Source organism: Aplosporella prunicola (assembly GCF_010093885.1).
Source record: "Aplosporella prunicola CBS 121167 unplaced genomic scaffold K452scaffold_3, whole genome shotgun sequence".
Lineage (NCBI taxonomy): Eukaryota > Fungi > Ascomycota > Dothideomycetes > Botryosphaeriales > Aplosporellaceae > Aplosporella > Aplosporella prunicola.
The window spans coordinates 1,209,781-1,228,027 of record NW_022983531.1 but is presented as its reverse complement, the minus strand read 5'-3'; the positions used below and the strand labels follow the sequence as shown (position 1 = coordinate 1,228,027).

Genomic DNA, 18,247 nt, shown 5'->3' with positions numbered 1-18,247 from the left:
GAGTATAGCCGGACCCTGCCACAGCACCGCTTGTCTCTATATACCGCCAGCCGCATTCCAGACCATCTACATTACTTCAGCAACATAGCATTTGTAACGGTGCCCGCCTGGCATCGAAGCCGATATCTGGCGGTGGGTCGGCCTTACTGCAAAGGTATATCGGCCCGCCAAAGCTTTGGGCATTCCACCTTTCCATCACGTATCCCGGCGCGTCAAGGCGTCATTCTCGCACCTTCCGAGAACCCTTCGGCGCGCTTTCTGGCCGTCGACGCTGACAATACCGCCGTCAGACGCTGACCACGAGGATGGTTGTGCGGTCGTTACTTAGTTACACCCGCGCTCGCCTTTCGGTCTCACTCGCCCCCCCGAAGATCGCTGCACGCCGTGATGTCTCGCCCCCGCGGAAAGATTCTTCCGGCTCTGATTCATGATTCTGCACTGTGGATTCGCCACGTCTGGGAGCTATGGCCAGTAGCGATGGGAAGCTGCCCGCGCGTTGCTTGAACGTTCAATGTACAATGTTGTCCGCTTGCCACCCATTGGTTGTCTTATCTGGGGAGATTCCGTGGAGTCGCGATCACGGCATTGCATCCGATGGCGCAGAAGATATCGGACGGAAACCCTTTCCCTCGGACGCTGCTGTTCGGGAAAAAGGAACTCACGCCCTAACTGATGTGCATGTGGGATGTGATGTGCGGATGCAGGTAGCAAACAATTCAGCATATGATGCAACGAACGCTTGGACTTGAGGTTGTTTGCCTAAATGCACATCCAGGGTTCTTTTCAAGGGTCTCTTGACCCGTGGAACAAAGGCAAGGGTGATGTCGCCGAACAGGAAAACTTTCCCGGGGCTCTTTCAAGTGCTACCACGTTATCAGATCGGATTTTTCTATTTGACATCTAGAAAAAAACCAGTGCAGGCGAGCTAAGTCTATTCAGCCATGGCGCACTGCACCGTTCAGCTAGCGCCAGAAAGACGCCACGCCCTCAGCGGAAGTGCCTGCAACTTCAAAGCAGCCGGCTTGATGTAGCCCCAGAAAGTGAGCACACCGATGATGATGCAGAGCACGTTGACGATGTAGTAGCCATCGGTCTGGATGTTGCAAGCACCACCACCTTCAATACAACGATGCTTCTCAGCCTCCAATGCGCACGAGAACGGCTCCGTCACCAGCGCACCCTTGAGGTCCACAGGTGGAATGGTCGGCGGGACACAGGTCGCCGAAGTGAACATATCCACAAACTTAAGGATGAAGTAGCGTGGGAAAGTACCACCCAGGTTGGAGACCCTGTTAAAGTTAGCATCTAATCAGAGCTTCTTGCGGGGAGTGGAGGAGAGGTGGAAACTTACGTGGCGAGAAGGGTCATGTACGTCCCACCGATGACCGGATCCGCGATCTTAGCGTGGAAAGCCGACACCGCTACGAACATCACGGTGCTCATGAAGGTCGAGAACACGTGCTCCACAATCACCGTAAGCAAGTACCAGGTCGTGACACCACCTGCAGGGAAGATCATGACGACGAACTGCGCAAAAGCGGCGGCAGCCAGTCTACCTACAAACGCCCAGCACCAGAGCTGCATGGGTGGATATGTTTGTGACCACTTGCCGGCGTAGTACCCAAGAGAGAGCTCGAAGGGGAAATCAATCAGGACCGTCAGAGCCATGTCCTCCTGGCTGAAACCCTTGTCAAGGAGTTTGAGGTTGGTGACAGCATCGTTCGCTTGAAAGCCAATCTTGGCGATCAAATGAATGATTATGAAGGTCTGAATGTTCTTGAGTTTCAGAATGCCGCCCATGACTCTGTAAACCTCTTGGATACCGTCGGTGTTCTTAGTCCGCTCTTCGCGCTTGAGCAGCGCCAGACCGAGAGTGACGAGAAGGTATGCCCAGCCCCAGAAGGTCAAGTAGCCACCCAGAGTCATGACACCTTCATCCTTGGGTATCGCGCGGAACCACTTGTTCGCGAAATCCGGAGCGTTGAAGGCGAGGAAGACAGTGTACGACAGGAACTGGCCAGCGGTCAAGCCAACCGTCTGCGCGGTAGAAGCGTAGGACAAGTTCTCAGTTGAGAGGAGCGTCAGCGCCCAGCCTGAGGAAACGTTAGTCAAGTAATTCACAAAAGCCAAATGTATTGTGTTGCGTACCGTCAACCGCAATGTCCTGCGTAGCGCACATGAAGACAAGGAAAAACCACCAGCCGGTGAATCCCCAGATCCCCGCGCCATTGTCTGCGCCAGCATCGAGCATCATCTGCTCTGCTCTGCTACCAAGCCATAGCATACCAATGCCAGACAAAGTCTGGATTGGGAGAATCCAACTCTTTCTCCTGCCGACATTCGGGGTCCAGATTGCATCTACGATAGGGCTCCACAGAAGCTTGAGAGAGTACGGGTAGGAGGCCAGCGAGAAGACGCCAATTTGGCTGTATGACAGATGCGCCTTCAAGAGGAAAGGCACCGAGCCAGACGCCAAGCCCATGGGCACGCCCTGGAGGAAGTATAGTAGGACCAGCAGCAGAAAGTTGCGCTGGTCCTGCTTGGGAAGCTCACTGAAACCCTTGGAAGCCCCTTCATCATCATGCGTTATGCTCTGCGCAGGGTCGTCATCCAAGGTGAAGCTGTTCCTGCTCATAAGGTGGGATGCCTGAGAGGCGGTTGAAGGGCTGTCAATGGCGGCGTGCTTGCGCCTGTGCTCGAGAATGTTATCCATGCCGGTCGCGTGGCCGTTCGGGCTCCTTGCCGAGTCGACAGAGTCTGAGCGCGCGTTTGCTCTCAGAGGATTAGGCGACTTGCTCTTGTTCTTCTTGCGTGGCATCTGTACGTCGTCGTGCGCCTCGAGATCAGATTCGTCCGAACGATCGGCAAGGAGGGGATTGCGCTCCAAGGAAGGGAGGGCGTGGGTGCGGATGCGCGGGAGCTCCCTGCTTTGCGAGTAGGCGGAGTTCTGAGGGAGATTGTCGTCTGGGCTTGACAAGGATTCAAGCTCGAAGCTTTTCTGCGAACGGGCGCGACGGTGCTGGGTGGCAATGTTCTGCTGGTGCTGGGCAGCGTGGACGGCCTGGACGTTGGACGTGTCGGAGGAATTATGTACAAGGGTGAAAGGGAGGGTGTTCGAGGAATTGCCTGGTGTGGTAGGCATCCATGTACGAGGACTTCGATGCGGGTCGAAGCTGAGGAAAGAAGAGGCTGAGTGGCCTCTTCGAAAGCACAAATTAGTGCCCGCCCCCAAGCCCCGGCGATGATGCAGATGCTACCCCAAAGCGGAACGTGTCCAGAAGGCAAACGCGGGCGGTGAGTGCGCTGTGGTTCTCCCCACCGTATCCCCAGAGTCAGACAAAAAGCCTGCGGACAAAGAACGCGTGGCGCCCCTGCAAGCCCTAGTTTATATATATGGACCGAGGGCCTGAGGCCTGTCCCGCTCGACAGAAAGTCGTGTTTCACTCGTACATACTGTAGCCATCACCCATGTCGCCGTGCACCGGAACCCGTGACGATCGACGCCTTGTTGCGCCGCAACCGTTGAAGCAACACCACCAACACCAGCAATCCCTCACCCGCACCGCCGTCGCTCTCATTGCTTGGACCTCGTTCCTCTCTTCGCTTGTCGCCTGGGCCGTCAGCATCCACCATCTATTTCGTCACGCCGTTTTGTAGTCGCCATGTCCGACTCGCTCATCCCGGACTCGCAGGTCGACAATGAGATAGCCTACCTTCGCGAGCAAAGTACTTACTGTCGCGCTGCCCTCATCTGGCCAGCATGCTAACCATGTCGTGCCAGTCCAATCGCTCGAGAGACGCCGCTCTGCTCTGTCCTCCACCTTACTCTCTTCGCGACATACTTTGACGCGCATCCAACGCGCTAAAGCCAAAGCTACCTCAACCGCGTCGCCAGCTGCGACAGCCTTGGACGTTGTCCAAAAACAACAAAAGCATAATCTTGAGAACCTACACCGCACATGCGCTGGTATCACAGCATTCCGCGTAAAGGACCCAGACCCTCATGCCCTCGACGATGGGAAGGTGCTGGGTGTGCGCATAGACATCTCTATCGAAGGTGGGTGTTTATAAACAATACCTCAAGAAAAAACACTCGCTGATCATGTCTCCAGGACGCTTTGTCACTCCATACTACCTGCTGCTCAACCGTCCTCAACCTAGCAGCGAGGCTCTGCGGATCCATAAACATACAATCCCGCCTTCCATTCCACTGCAGTCCTTGGCGGCCAAGTACCTCCCACAGCCGACACCAGCACCGGCAGATGGCGCACCGGCTAAGCCGAATCGCGCTCAAAACCTCCATCGTCTAGTCCGTGAGTTACACAAAGAACTAGTGTCTCACCATCTGCGACTGAATGCAGTGTCACAACTGCGGAAAGACGCAGGGTTACCTGAAGATACTACTGACGACGCGGCTGGAAGAAAAAGAGCCGGAAAGTTCGGCATCGCAAACATCAAAGCCTTGGATGTCGGGGCTGAAGAAGTCGAAATTACTTGGGCTGACAAGAGCACAGCTCGAGTTCGTGTGACAAAGAATGGTGCAATTGAAAAAGTGGTGGTGAGGACGCCGGATGGTGCATCGCGGAAAAGAGACGTCGAGAGGCGGATTTCTGGGGAGGACGGCCGCGTCGAAGGTATTGTTCAACGCCTGGCAAAGCAGTAAGTAGCACACAGGAGCAGGACTTCTCTTCGGATTCTCCTTGAGTAAAAGAAAGAAAAACGAAAAGAACTGTAGGTTATAAGCCATAAAAATGTACAACCACCAAGTCCACAATGTAAAAAATCTAATTCCTCATTCCAACATCCAAAACACCTCAGCTCCAACCCCAGAAACCGTGAAAACCAACCCCATCACCACCCACTTCTTCAAGCCAGGTAGACAAGCAAAACCGCATCACAACCACCCACCAACCCACAACCACAACCCTGAACCAGTCTTCCCTCCTCCCTTACCGACCCAACAAGCCAAGCATGAAACAGCCACCTAGCACAGACGCCACACGTGCACGCGCAGCACACAGGCCTCCGCACGCGGCAAACCTCGCCCCACGCGCTGGTGCCGCTCTCGTTTGCCCCTGCTTTCGTACTGTTGTACGCATGATGCGGCAGGAGCCGTGTCTCGGAGTGGGAGCGGGCGAGAACACAGTCGGGGCCGCGGTGGGGGCGGTTTGGGCAAAATGCTGTGAGGAGGGGGCGAGGGGTTGGGTGGTTGCTGCTGGGGCCTGGATGGGTGCTTGAAGGTGGGGGCTTGGTGCGGCTGAGGGCAGGGGCCGGAGGTGGTTGTGGTTTGGCTACCGTGGCTTCTTCGGTTTCGCGTGCGCGTTGCTGCGTTGCGTGTGCGGTTGTGCTGCGGAGGTGGGGGGTGGGTGTTTGGGTGGTTGGTATGTGTAAATCGGGATCATAAGGCGGCCTGGTGGTGGCATGGAAGAGCTTACGAGGTTTGGCTCACGGTAGGTGGTCATGTATGGGAAAGTAAGGTCTTCATGACTGTAAACTAGGTATCTACGTTACTGTGAAGCTGTCTGTATAAGCTTACATTGTTCGTAACCCACAGTATTGTCAGTCGTAGCCTTGTCAGTCGTAAATTTGCATGTCGCATGCCCTCCATCTCCATGCCATCCATCCACAAGTCGCCATTAGCAATCGTCAATCCACCCGAACCCAAAGAGCCCTCCTCCATCCATCATACCGGTCGTCGAAAGTGATAAGCATGAAGTGTCAGTGCTACACGTAGAGTGCATGCAAGCAGTACGTCTGGCAGCTCGCACCCAAAACCCCAACAAACGCTCTCGCGCACCAGAAAAATGCTTTCATCAATCTGAAGTGAGCATCATGTAGCAAAAAACGAGGGAGTGGGGCGTTAGTAATCACCATCATTCCGAACGACAGCCCGTGAACCGCCAGCTTCAAAGCTCAACCACGCGCTTGTTCTTCTCTGCCTCGGCCTTCCACGGGTCGTGCGTCAGCTCCGTCTCACCATATCCCGTCATCTCGGACTCCGCGCTCGGGAACTGCGCCGCAGAGAAGGCGCTCTCGGCAGCGGCGCTGTTGTCGGTGGGGCGCGGCAGGTGGGTGGGCGGCATGTACGCGCGAGGGTACTGCACCAGCGGCGTGGCCGGGACCTGCAAGCCGGCGTCGTGCGGAGCGGCGTTCTGCGGAGCGGCGCTGCGCTCTGATTGATGCTGGTGCATGTTGAGCGGCTCTGGAAGAAGCGGGGTGAGATGGCGGGGGTTCCTGGCAGTGCGCGGTGCCGTGACGGTGGATGGTCCCATGGTGGACGCGTCAGTGTGGAGCAGGACGTCAGTGTGAGCGCCGTCGTTGTCGTGCAGCTGCTGTTGACGATGAGCGTTAAACGCCGGGTTGAACTGATTCTCACACTGGCTGTCACGGTTGACCCGTTCCTGGAGGTGCGGGTGAAGCTCTTTGAAGGGGACGGCGTTCTCGACGGCGCTGCCGATGGTGTCTCTGTTGGGGAAGCATGGCATCCCTCCAGAGGGTATCGCGGACGGCGGGAAGTAGAACGGGAACTGCACCTTGGGGATTGGTTGCAGCTCGGCGCCCGCCTCGGTGCCGCTACGGCCCCTCTGGTGCTGCTTGTTGCGTTTCCACAGACAGACGACGCAGATGCCCAGGGCGAGGATGATGGCGACCATGACGGCGACGATCACCCAGAACCACCACTGGGGTGACGCCGGCTGCTGAGATCTGGGCGCGTTGTGCGGCCCATCGAACAGCTCCGGGTGAGTTCCCGGGCGGATGTCACTGTAGGAGTCTGGGTCGTACGTGTCTGGGTCAGACATGTTGTTGTGAGGTGAGATTTCAAGTGAAGAGAGGAGTGTGTAAGGTTCCGTGCCTGTTTCAACAATATCAATGTCATCATATGAAGCGGGATGTGTGCGCGTTACCTTGGCCGTTCTGGCGAGCGAGTTGACAACGGAGGGTCCGGAGAGTCCGTTGTTGTAAGAGAGGTGGAGGTGTCGGGGCAGAAATACACAAGTGAGCTCCCAATTTGTGACCTATGACGTAGTTAGGGCCGTAGGCATAGCAACTGTGAAGGCCACACCCTTCACAAGGCTCACAGGACTCACATGTCCGTAAGCGGTTAGTAGCAGCATGTGAATGACAACAACCACGGAGTGACATAAAGAACGGGGAGCTGATCGTAAACACCATCTCAAATGCAGTTGAACAGATTGTTAGGCGGACAAATATTAGTGCTGCATGTAGGAGGGATCACTTGCTCAATGTATTATAACGTTAGTGTCGTATCCAGACCTCATCACCTCTAAACGAACACAGAGGCCGCATTCGTATAGGCATAAGCAAGTCGACGTATTGTTAGCATCTGGTATCATCAGTAGGGCCAAATGGCTTCATACTTATACGCAAAATTTAACTCTAAAGCATACTCTAACCGACTTCCTGGAGCTACAAGCTGATATCCTTCATGGGTCTGTCAGCTCCTCTGTCAACACGTTGATGAAGGGACATGGAAAGGGTGCAATCACCTAAGGCATGCTGGTCCATTGGTTCTTCTCTCCCTCCGCTCCGGTTCGATGCCATTTGATAACTGCATTCTCATATAGTCAGTAATTGATCTCTATATACGATTACCCAGCTGAGATTGGCATGCTGCCACTGCAACACGTAGCGTTGAAGTGATGCTTCTTCATAGTAAAGAACCTCTTTGATGATTGAAATGTCTCATAGGATTGTGGCAAATCAGAAAAACACAGAAGGATAATTCAAACCATAGCAAGAACGGTCCCGTGTAGCAAAGAGTCGGAAACGAGAAATGACTGAGAAATCACAGGACGCCCTTATGCATCACCGGACAGAAAGAACAGTTACTCGAATTTCTCAGCAAAGCACGAAAGAGGCAGAGAACTGAGCTCCGAAAGCTGCAAAAATCAGTCTAAGGCAAAAACATCAACTGCCTGAAGACGCACTCGAGCCACCCAAGTCTAGCTTCCTCTTTCTGAGGTCCGCCATCGAAATAGGAGGCGGCTGCCTCTGCGTCCTCACCTTCGAAGCCCTCATCTTCGACAACTCCAACTCCAGCGTCGCCGACAGTTTTTCTAGAATCCACTCTGCCTCGCTCTTCGACCCCATCAGCGGGCTACGGATGCCCAGCCAGCTCCATTTGTACAGGTAGCCTTCGTCATCAACTTTTCCACCAGCACCGCCCAAGTCAGGATGCGCATGGTTTTGCCGATCCACCTTGATTGGCGCTTTTCGATGCCGATTAGGGTCCATCTCGTCTTGCCCGATGAGTTTCAGGTAATACGCCCATTCGCTGTATGTGTACTGCTTGGGGGGCGACTCCAAGACATCTCGCATCACCCTGCGGAGTTCGCTGGCCAACACGAAGTGGTAGAAGTGTGTGTCGCGCTCTAGTGAATCGCCATGTTCATTGGCCTCGCTCGCCTCATCTAGCTCCTCTTCCTCGATGTGCCGTGTCAACCGGTCCATGGCCATGCGCTCAATGTAGCCCTTTTTGTCTTCGGGATGGGATTTTCCTTCGTCGCCTTTACCCCCTCTTGGTAGTAGGCCTGGTGGTTTCTCGGTATGGATACCGCTAGACTCTCCTTTGTAGTGCGTTGCCGGATTCAGTTTAACCAGGGACCTCTTGAGCGTTGTTTTGATCCCGGTCTCTCCCGGCAGAACGGTCAAGCTACCGACCCAGATTGTGAAGTCACTAAAGCTTTTGACAACGGTGTCTCCCATGTTGGAGATCAAAATTGTCAAGGTAGGAACGGCGAGGAGTGACCAAAACACAAAAAACGGCTTCCCCGAGTTGCTTGCAGGGTAGTAATCCCCATATCCGATGGTCAGCAGAGACGTGTAGGAGAAGTAAAGAGCGTCGAAGTAGCTCCAGCCGTGATGGGATCCTTCGGAAGCATGGAAGACAACAGCTCCGACAAACCAGAGCAATGCCGCGGCTACGATGGACAAGCCCAACGATGTATATCTGCGCCTTTTCTCTGCACTCTCTTGAATCTTGCGCATTATGTTGAACTCTTGCTCCCTCTTTTCTATTTCCGAAAGCCCACTCTGGGAAAATTTGACCCTGTGAAAGAACCCAACTCTGATAGTGCAGTTTTCCGAGTCGATTGTGGACAGGACCTTTTCTCTTTTGACTTCCGTCATCCTGGCCTCAAGTTTAACCTTGCCTCTTTCGAGGACAAGGGAGCGTATCGAACCAATGACCAGACCGACCATAACGATCCCGCCAAAAGCGTATGGAAAAAGTAAAGAACGTCCGAGGTGGGTTGTTGGAGGGAAATCCGAGCCGAGTCCGACAGTGAGTAGCGTGTAGTCTGCCCAGTAGACAGCGTCAAGGAAATTCCACCCTTCGATTTTACTGTAAACCAGGCCACCAAGAAGCAGGTATACCATAAAGCTTATGGTCTGTAACATGAGCGTTCTCTGGGGGACAGTGAGACGGAACTCTTTTGCATAATGCTTTCGCCATGCGCCAAAAACGGTGAGTAACAGCAACATTGCTATGAGGCAATATAGCGTGGCGGCAATTATTGCATAGTAAAAGGCCTGGGTGAGAGCGTGTGCATCACCTGGTTGTATCCGGAAGATCTTCGATGAAGCAATTGAGACTAAGATGATGAGTAGGAAAGCAGCAAGGGAAAAGCCCGAGATAGTTATGGGCTGAGCGATATGGAAAGGCAGGCGTCGAGCCATGTTCAGCAAAAGAGAAAGGTTCGCAATAAGAGCGCATCCTAGGGATACTGCGTTTACAGCTACCAACCTGGGGCGAATTTAGTGAGAGAGGCCCTGATAAAGTCGTTGTGGGGTTCACCATGGAGGATCCTCGATAAAATTTCCCATCGTCTCATCTTTCCCTGGTGGTATGTAGACTCTCCATTTTACGACAAGAGCACAGATAGAGAAAGCGTTGGCGAGAGGTCCGAACGTTCCCGCAATAAGCGGACATGCTGTGGATGCAAACCACCATCGACTAAGCTCGGTTAGGTTGTGTTCTGCGAGAATGCGATTTTTGCATTTCTTACCTCGGATCAAGAAAGTCTTGCTCCTCTTCCCGCTCCTGTTTTCCTATACTGTCGTATGGGCTGCTTTCTATATCTTGAGCAGCCTCGCCAATGGGCTCATCAACCCCGGGGTCGTTCATACTGGTGGCGTAATAGACAAGCCGCAGAACGGTTTATCACCTATCTGCTTTGGTCGGAAGGCGGAGGTTATCTGGAAGCGCATATCTTCGCCGTTAAACCTGGTTTACAGAAGACGCGTAGCCTTGGTTAGAGGGTGTGGCTTGACGTGTGGTGGTGGCGGATGATCAAATGACGTTGACAGCGGAGTGACCCCCGTTTCCCCGGGCGGACAGTGCCCCGCTCTTGGCCCTTGGTGACCCACCTCCACAGAGCTTCTCTCAACCTCATCAGCTTTTATCGTTCACAGATCTCCATGTTCTTCGAAGGCAACGTGTTCTGAGACGACCTGCAATGTTGTGCTTCGACTTATCACCTTCATCACTAAAACCAAATGGAAAAATGTAGAAAACAGACAGCCCTCTCGCTGTGACCTTCCAATGCGGGCCTTGAAACTCCGATTATGTACCTACGATGAGATAGTAAGTACGGCTACAATGACAAACCGCCATGCTTCATGATAGCGGCCTCCTGCAAGCGCTTGAAATTCCGGGCAGTCCTTGGGTAGGTAACTCACTAGGTAAGGGGTGTGAGGGGGATCATGGTCGGTACCGGTGTTTCTCCGCGTTCCACCCTACCTAGGTAGGCACCTACCTCTGTCAGGTTGTTTGTAGGCACTTGCCTACCTGCTACCCAGGTAGGTAGGTGCGGCTCTTCTCCCAACCTCTTCTCCAGACAGTCCTAAACATCGATCTCGGCCTCCTGTGTCTTGGTTAGCCATAACCCCTGCATATGTCGCAGCTTCGCATCGGTTTTGCTCCTCAATCCAACAGAGTTTATACTGCCGCTTATCACCACAGCTTTCTCGAGCCAAGCGGCGCCAAGGGAATCCCTCGAAAGGATTTGAACGACATTGAAGTCGTCAAAGCACAGAGTTGCCCATCTTTTCACCGACCCCTTAACAACATCTCTACTACTTTCATCTCTTAGGCCAACTCAGTTGGAAAGCGACGAAGAAAGAACCAAAACAGACCTGCTTCGGATATGGCCCCAAAGCTTCTTGCCCAGGAGGACTCCCTTTCGGACATCCGTGGCATACTTTTCGACCTGCAAAATATCTCCGGCTCAAGGATCTCGTGCGTCGTTCATATGCAACGCTCATCGCGCACACAGGCACACAGTCGAACACCGTCCGTATAAGACTACCGGAGTCGAACGATGCAGAGTCCTAAGAGGGTTTGTTGTGGAGGGTCCATACCAGATCCAAAATGGGTTATTAATCCAATTCCACGACAAGGATCTTCTGGGCGATGGACTTCGCAAAACGCAGCTATTTCTTAACCACACAGAAGTTTGGGCCAAAGTCCATACCCGCTGCTCATGGAGTGAGCCGATGCTTGGATATAGACGGCCCATAATACTGCACCCAGTATGGAGATGGGGTCCAGCAAGTGCACAGCACCAAACCCTCTAAATGAGGGGTTTTGCCAGCCGCCATTGCTTACGGACACGCCAACAGAGCCAACCCTCTCCGGTATGGGTGGATTGAATGCTACTGTAAATCTTCGATGCCATGGGTTGGATGGCCTCCTGTCAGGTAGCCTCCTTGTCCCAGAGATTAGGCAGTTGGCTCTCCTGTCCTCTGATTCCTCGCCCATGGGCACTCTTTATGCTGCAAAGGGCCGCTCTTGCGACTGCTATGATTGATAGCATGCGGAGGACAGATTGCAGAGCCGAATATCGAGAACCTCTGCATTTCTCATGTCAGATCTTTTTGTTCTCGTCCATTCATATTGTTCAATTTCTTGCGAGTCATCCCATGTTTGCGTCCTGTTCTCAACATTTTCTTCTCTTCTGAGGTCTTTTGTTTTACCAAGCACGATTTCTTTTCTCTTTGCTTGCTCTGGTCTGAGAACAAGGTCTTATGTCCTTGAAAGCGGTCGTCTTTCACCCGTATTTCTAAACGCATCCATCAATTTCTCTCGGGTTGGCTGCCAAGACAAACAAGAAAGGAACTATATCAGCACAAGGATCATTCGTGGGCAAAGCGACGAATACTGGACATACCTTTACGCTCCCGACCTTGAGCGTTCCCAGCTCCTTTTTTGATCCGTCATGGCCGAAAGGCAGTGAAGGACCACCAGCCTGGGGATACAATACATGCTGCTTGAAGCCAAATGCCTTGGTAGACAGCTTTGTTCGCCAGGTTTAGCGACAGATGGACTGTTCAGGAGCATTCCAACACATCCTCAGAAACCTTGACGGTGGTGCCTCGCTTTCCGCAGAGTTGGCCCCCTGTATCAGTCTGCCAGGCTGAAATACTCCCAAGGTCGGCACTGCGGCTTCAGGGTTGACAAGGGTTACGGCTGTCCACTACCTGGCTTGCACTCAGCGAGATTCTTCATCGCCGTCGTCGCGACGCTGGTCTACCGAGATTTGTGCCCCTTAACTGCATGGCGGCGCGCCTTTCCCGCAGTCCCAACTGTAGTCCCATGTCCTCCATGCCGCGTTGTCTTATCCGTGTGAGGGCGAGTCGCTTTGCGAACCTGAACGTGTGGATGAGGCAACAGCTGAAAACCGGCAGCATGGGCGCGAGTCGTAGTTGCGGGTGTTTCTGCGTATGGCATCCTGTAACACGGTCGGGGGATCGAAAGAACTGTAGCGCTGGCCGTTCCTTGCGGCGCTCGCCTCGGTATCTGCGGTGGGCTGTCACGACTATGCTGGCGGCGGCCGGCCACGGGTGCGACAACGTTGTGTTCTCGGGCAGTCTTTGCAGGACGCATCGCGGCGAGGGCTATGTCGTGGGTCCGAACATACGAAGCTGAGTTCCGTGGTGCTCCTCATCCACTAGTCGTTGGGCTGGTCGGTCGGGGCCGAAGGCACTCTCCTGTCTGGGGTGTTCACTTGCTCAATGCCAGAGCTGCGCATCTGCCGTGTTCCAACTCGTCGTAACGGCGTAGATGCGCACCCCTTCTCCTCGAGGCGCAACACCTTGTTTGCTTCATTCTTGCGGGCACCAGCAAAGGGACACCTTGTCTTTGTGCAAAGGCCTAGTTGCTTCTACATGTTTGCCCTCTTCGAAGATGGCTTGACGGGATGGGATCGAAGCCGTAAGGCATCGCCGACTGAGAGCACAATAGCACTAAGCTCTACGGGCCTTGCAAGCACATCTGTCATGCACTGGCAGCAGCAGCTCCGCTCTGGTTTGGCGGCATACGATTGCCCTACAGCTGCCGCTCCAGAGTGCCCTGTGCTTGGGCGTGCCGGGACGCTCTCTTCTCATAAAGAAAGACCAGTCAACCTAGCCTTCGCAATCACCTCAGCTGCTCATAGCTAGAGCGTGTAAAGGCGCTACCTACTGGTGGGCCCGCTTCAGTCTGCGCCGTTCAAGTAATACCTAGGTTACGTCACGGCGTCACCGCTGCGTTGCTACCTACCTGCCTACCTACCCAGGCAACCATTGTTAGTTACACTTGGGGGGAAGGTGCACTGTGGCTTGCCTTCCCTGCTACGCGGGTTACGGGGCAGTTGCGTGTTGCGCGCCTTCCTTCGAGGGGAGACGGCGTCCGTGCTTTGCGGCGGAGAGTCTGCCTATATAAACCCCCCTCCCCCCACCTCTCACATCTTTCTCTCCAGCACCTTTCTTGGGCTGAACTTCGTTACCTTCTTCCTGCCCAGCGAGCTTTTGCACGACTTCGCCGTCACTCTGCTTCTCCAAGCCGTCCGTCGCTGTCAAGCTTTCCACCGCTCAAGCTTCATCCCAAGCTACCCGTCTTTGAGTCTTCCCCGTTGTCACCAGGTAAGCCCGTCACCCCGTCACAGCCGCCTTCAACATCTCCGAGGTCGTTCGTCCTCGCTTTCACCCCCACTCGCTTTGGACACGAAGTCATCTTTCTTGCTCACTCGCTCATACTAACTTGGTTGACCTCGCAGACCGCAAGCATGTCTGACTCCGGTGCCGCCGTCGACGCCTTCGACACCACCGACATGGCTTCTGCCATCGAGGAACCTGCGAAGGAGGTCGCTCCTCCTGTTGAGCGTGAAGGCGCTGCTGAGCGTGCCAAGGCCCATGGCTTTGTCGCTACCTCCGCGTTCGACTACGCTGCTTACAATGCCACAACGCTAGAGGCTCGCGAGGCCCTTGTCAACGAGGGCAACTACCTTGAGCCTTCCTGGGCTGCGTCTGCGGCTCGCTACGAGTGGGATGATGAGTTTGGCGAGGTTGGACCGCCCAACGAGGAGCTTGAGAAAGAGCTCTTCCGCCATGAGAACGTCATGAGGCGCGGCAATGCCTTCAACGAGCTGGAGTACGAGGTTTTCAGTGAGGGCCCGACCAAGATCGCTCCCATCCGTTTCGTAAGTTCACTCGCTCACCCATGTGTCTTGACCAATACTGACTCGACCGATTTTAGTTCCAGGATGCCGGTCTTCATCCGACTATGCTGGACAACGTGAGCCGTCTGTGCAATTACGAGAACACCACGCCTATTCAGGCGTACACGATCCCTGCTGTTCTCTTGGGTCACGATGTCATTGCTATCGCGCAGACCGGTATGTCACCTCATGACATTTTTTGGACGATGACTGACTTTTGACCGCACAGGCTCTGGTAAGACTGCTGCTTACCTCGTCCCGATCCTGTCGCGCCTCATGGGCAAGGCTAAGAAGTTGGCCGCTCCGCGCCCCAACCCTGCTACGTATAACCCGGCCACCGATCGCGTCCGCGCTGAGCCCCTTGTGCTCATTGTCTGCCCGACTCGCGAACTGGCTGCTCAGATCTTCGACGAGGCCCGCCGCCTCGCCTATCGTTCCATGCTGCGCCCCTGTGTCATCTACGGCGGTGGTCCTGTTGCTGCCCAGCGCGAAGAGCTTGGAAAGGGCTGTGATGTTCTGATCGCTACTCCTGGTCGTCTGCTCGACTTCATGGAGAAGCCTCACATCCTGTCTCTCAGCCGTGTCAAGTACACCGTCATTGACGAGGCTGATGAGCTTCTCGAGGCTGACTGGGAGGACGACATGAAGCGCATCATGAGTGGTGGTGGTGAGTCAAAGTCAACATCTATTGGTATTACTGCGAAACATACTAACGTTGCTTCAGACATCAACGAGGATGCTGACCATGCCTACCTCATGCTGTCCGCCACTTTCCCGAAGGCGGCTCGTGCCTTGGCTCGTGACTACATGGCCGAAGAGCATGTTCGCATCCGTGTTGGCCGTGCTGGTTCTTCGCACGGGAACATCACGCAGAGGATCGTCTGGACCGACGATTTCAACAAGGATCGTGCTTTGTACGATTTGCTGTTCTCGATGCCGCCCGCCAGGACCATCATCTTTGTCAACTCCAAGCGTAAGGCCGACCTCATTGACGATTACCTTTACAATCTCCAGTTGCCTTGCACGTCGATCCACTCGGATCGTACCCAGCGCGAGCGTGAGGATGCACTTCGTGCTTTTAGGAACGCCACCTGCCCTATCTTGGTTGCCACTGGTGTCTTCGCTCGTGGCCTCGACGTGTTCAACGTGATGCACGTCATCAACTACGACTTGCCGTCTGGCATGCACGGCGGCATCCGCGAGTACGTCCACCGCATTGGTCGTACTGGCCGCATCGGGAACAACGGCCTTGCTACGTCGTTCTACAACGAGCGTAACGAGGACATTGCGGAGGACCTTGTCAAGGTGCTCATGGAGCGCAAGCAGGAGGTTCCTGATTTCCTCGAGAGCTTCGCTCCTCCTGAGGGTGAGCCTCTGGAATTCGACGACGACACTGATGCGGAGGAGGAAGCTGCTGCTGCGGCTGCTGCGGCCGAGAACGCCGACGATGCTGGCGGCTTCCAGGCTGATGAGGGCGGTTTCAAGGCTGACGAGGGCGGCTTCAAGACCGATGAAGGTTCTTCTGGCGCTACTTGGTAAGGGCCGTTCACGGCAACTTACTCCCTTGACAGAAGCTTGTGGCTCTGAGCGGCGATTTCTGCACTGTCTTTGCTTTTTTCTTCTATGCTGTTTTTTGTTCTTCGTCACGCCGGCCCTTGATCCATCTGGGCTGTTGGTGGGAAACTTCGGGTTTCTCCTCTCCTCCCACCGCGGCCCTCTCTGGGGTTTCGATGGATATCAGGGCCGGCCGTGATATACGGCCTTTTTTATTCTTCTCTTCTCTCCACCATCCCGACAAATGGTAGCTCTCTGATGGACTGGGTTTTCTGCGAGAAACCTACTACTGCTAGGTAGTTGCAAAATCAAACCCTGCGCATACATTTGTGTCTCATGCTATGAAGTGAAACTTTGCTATTGAAGTGCTATTGTCAAGCGAAACACCAAAGTCTCAGGCATGAGAAGACAGGTGGGTATCTACAATTGAGTGTAGGTAGATAGACGACGGGATTTACATGCGGATGATGTCATTGGTCAACTTGTCGAGCACATCCATCTTCTGCCGGGCATGGAGCAAAGACATCACGAAGCTGGAAACTCATACTCAATGAGTGATAAGAGACTTACACAGCAAGAAGATTCTGTGGTATTAAGAACCCTCATGCATCGCGCGATCACGTTAAGCTGGGGACCCAAGCTTCTCGGACCCCTGCCAGCTAACGTCATAGTCACTTGACTGCTCCAGTCGAACGCAACCACCACTTTTTATCTGGACCAGCAATGTCTCGGACAACTCAATGCTACGTACCCTTCGCACATTCTCTCGACTATCCACCATGAAGCTCGACGATGCCGTTGCAAAAGCCATTTCCGTGGACCCATCTGCCGCCAGCGTCTCATCCGCCGGCGGCGGGGGCATGTCCTCGGCCTCGACCTCGAAAATCACGGCAACCCTGCCAGATGGCACGGAGAAGCAGTTCTTCATGAAGACAGGCAAGGGCAAGGATGCCGCAGTCATGTTTGAGGGTGAGCCATTCCGCACCGCACTCAAGGTGCACACACAAGCACATAACTAACCACACCACCAGGCGAGCACGCCTCGCTCAACGCCCTGCACTCGTCGGTCCCGTCTCTGTGCCCACAGTCCTTTGGCTACGGGCAATTCGCCTCAGACCCCTCGACCTCGTTCATGGTGACGGACTTCCTTCACCTGACATCGCGGCTGGCATCGCGCGCATCGGGGAGCACGGAGACGCTGGCGCAAAAGCTAGCGAAGCTGCACACGACGCCGGCGCCGGTGCCGGCGGGCTACGACCGCCCGATGTTCGGGTTCCCGGTGACGACGTGCTGCGGCGACACGCCGCAAGAGAACGGGTTCAAAGCGAGCTGGGCAGACTTCTACGCCGAGCACCGGCTGCGCTTCATCCTGCGGCAGAGCGAGGCGAATAATGGAAAAGACAAGGAGCTGCACGACCTGGTGGAGGCGACGGCCTCGCGCGTCGTGCCCCGGCTCATAGGCGACGAGCACCTGAACGGCGGCAAGGGCGTGACGCCGGTGGTGGTGCACGGGGACCTGTGGAGCGGGAACGCGAGCAGCGGGACGATAGGCGGGAAGGGGGGCGCGGTGCAGGAGGTCGTGTACGACCCGAGCGCGTGCTACGCGCACAGCGAGTACGAGCTGGGCATCATGAAGATGTTTGGCGGCTTTGGCGGCGCCTTCATGAACGAGTACCATGAGCTTTGCCCCAAGACGGAGCCGCAGGATGAGTATGCGGATCGCGTCGCGCTTTACGAATTGTATGTCTTGCCCGTGTTGTGCCCCACCCCCTCTCTCCTCCTCCTCCTCCCATCTCCTGGATCGTCAAGGGGTTAGGCTGTCTGACGCTGTTGCAGGTATCATCACCTTAACCATCACGCGTTGTTTGGCGGAGGTTACCGGTCTGGCGCTACGAGCATCATGAAGAGCTTGGTGCGGAAGTATGGTTGATTACGTCCGCAAGTCGATAGATGAGATACCACTAGAGCGCCGAGAAACAAGAAACCTAATTGCGACTAGCTATAGTCAAATGTATAATTCTTTGATTGGAGTCTCAGGCGGCGTGTGATGCACATAATGTTTTACGCAAAAACGCAGCCGCGGCCAAAATTAGAAAATCTCAGATCTTTGATTGAAGGGCGGCAGATCGCGCGGACGATTTTTGGCTCGGGAGTTATTCATGGAACAGGGACGGCATTGTTTGATGTGCACACGG

At 54.6% G+C, this 18,247-nt stretch overlaps 8 protein-coding genes across 8 annotated transcripts; 4 read left to right on the top strand and 4 right to left on the bottom strand.

Moving 5' to 3' along the window:
• The first annotated feature begins 380 nt into the window (after positions 1-380).
• K452DRAFT_109084 (uncharacterized protein) lies at positions 381-939 on the top strand. The gene has a single exon (XM_033534999.1). It carries the CDS (start codon positions 465-467, stop codon positions 747-749), a length of 285 nt encoding a protein of 94 aa, XP_033402038.1. The 5' UTR covers positions 381-464; the 3' UTR covers positions 750-939.
• On the bottom strand, positions 816-2,818 carry K452DRAFT_348876 (uncharacterized protein; the record flags this gene model as incomplete). Its single annotated transcript, XM_033545562.1, has 4 exons — positions 816-1,289; positions 1,352-2,093; positions 2,149-2,491; positions 2,513-2,818. The coding sequence occupies 4 exons, from the start codon at positions 2,816-2,818 to the stop codon at positions 959-961; spliced, it is 1,722 nt and encodes a 573-aa protein (XP_033402037.1). The 3' UTR covers positions 816-958.
• A 585-nt stretch (positions 2,819-3,403) lies between these two features.
• Positions 3,404-4,977, top strand: K452DRAFT_315524 (uncharacterized protein). Its single transcript, XM_033543869.1, has 3 exons — positions 3,404-3,726; positions 3,782-4,057; positions 4,113-4,977. Exons 1-3 carry the CDS (start codon positions 3,663-3,665, stop codon positions 4,661-4,663), a joined length of 891 nt encoding a protein of 296 aa, XP_033402036.1. The 5' UTR covers positions 3,404-3,662; the 3' UTR covers positions 4,664-4,977.
• A 929-nt stretch (positions 4,978-5,906) lies between these two features.
• K452DRAFT_305270 (uncharacterized protein) lies at positions 5,907-7,115 on the bottom strand (the record flags this gene model as incomplete). The annotated part of the gene is made up of 2 exons (XM_033542881.1): positions 5,907-7,016; positions 7,089-7,115. 2 exons carry the CDS (start codon positions 7,113-7,115, stop codon positions 5,907-5,909), a joined length of 1,137 nt encoding a protein of 378 aa, XP_033402035.1.
• An 814-nt stretch (positions 7,116-7,929) lies between these two features.
• On the bottom strand, positions 7,930-10,147 carry K452DRAFT_355732 (uncharacterized protein; the record flags this gene model as incomplete). Its single annotated transcript, XM_033545987.1, has 3 exons — positions 7,930-9,766; positions 9,818-9,976; positions 10,029-10,147. 3 exons carry the CDS (start codon positions 10,145-10,147, stop codon positions 7,930-7,932), a joined length of 2,115 nt encoding a protein of 704 aa, XP_033402034.1.
• A 1,552-nt stretch (positions 10,148-11,699) lies between these two features.
• On the bottom strand, positions 11,700-12,401 carry K452DRAFT_283605 (uncharacterized protein). Its single transcript, XM_033539798.1, has one exon. The coding sequence runs from the start codon at positions 12,091-12,093 to the stop codon at positions 11,884-11,886; it is 210 nt and encodes a 69-aa protein (XP_033402033.1). The 5' UTR covers positions 12,094-12,401; the 3' UTR covers positions 11,700-11,883.
• A 1,710-nt stretch (positions 12,402-14,111) lies between these two features.
• Positions 14,112-16,037, top strand: K452DRAFT_324292 (uncharacterized protein; the record flags this gene model as incomplete). Its single annotated transcript, XM_033544697.1, has 4 exons — positions 14,112-14,480; positions 14,537-14,675; positions 14,728-15,165; positions 15,223-16,037. 4 exons carry the CDS (start codon positions 14,112-14,114, stop codon positions 16,035-16,037), a joined length of 1,761 nt encoding a protein of 586 aa, XP_033402032.1.
• Positions 16,038-16,831: 794 nt separating this feature from the next.
• Positions 16,832-17,982, top strand: K452DRAFT_324291 (uncharacterized protein; the record flags this gene model as incomplete). The annotated part of the gene is made up of 3 exons (XM_033544696.1): positions 16,832-17,021; positions 17,084-17,792; positions 17,889-17,982. 3 exons carry the CDS (start codon positions 16,832-16,834, stop codon positions 17,980-17,982), a joined length of 993 nt encoding a protein of 330 aa, XP_033402031.1.
• Positions 17,983-18,247: the final 265 nt, after the last annotated feature.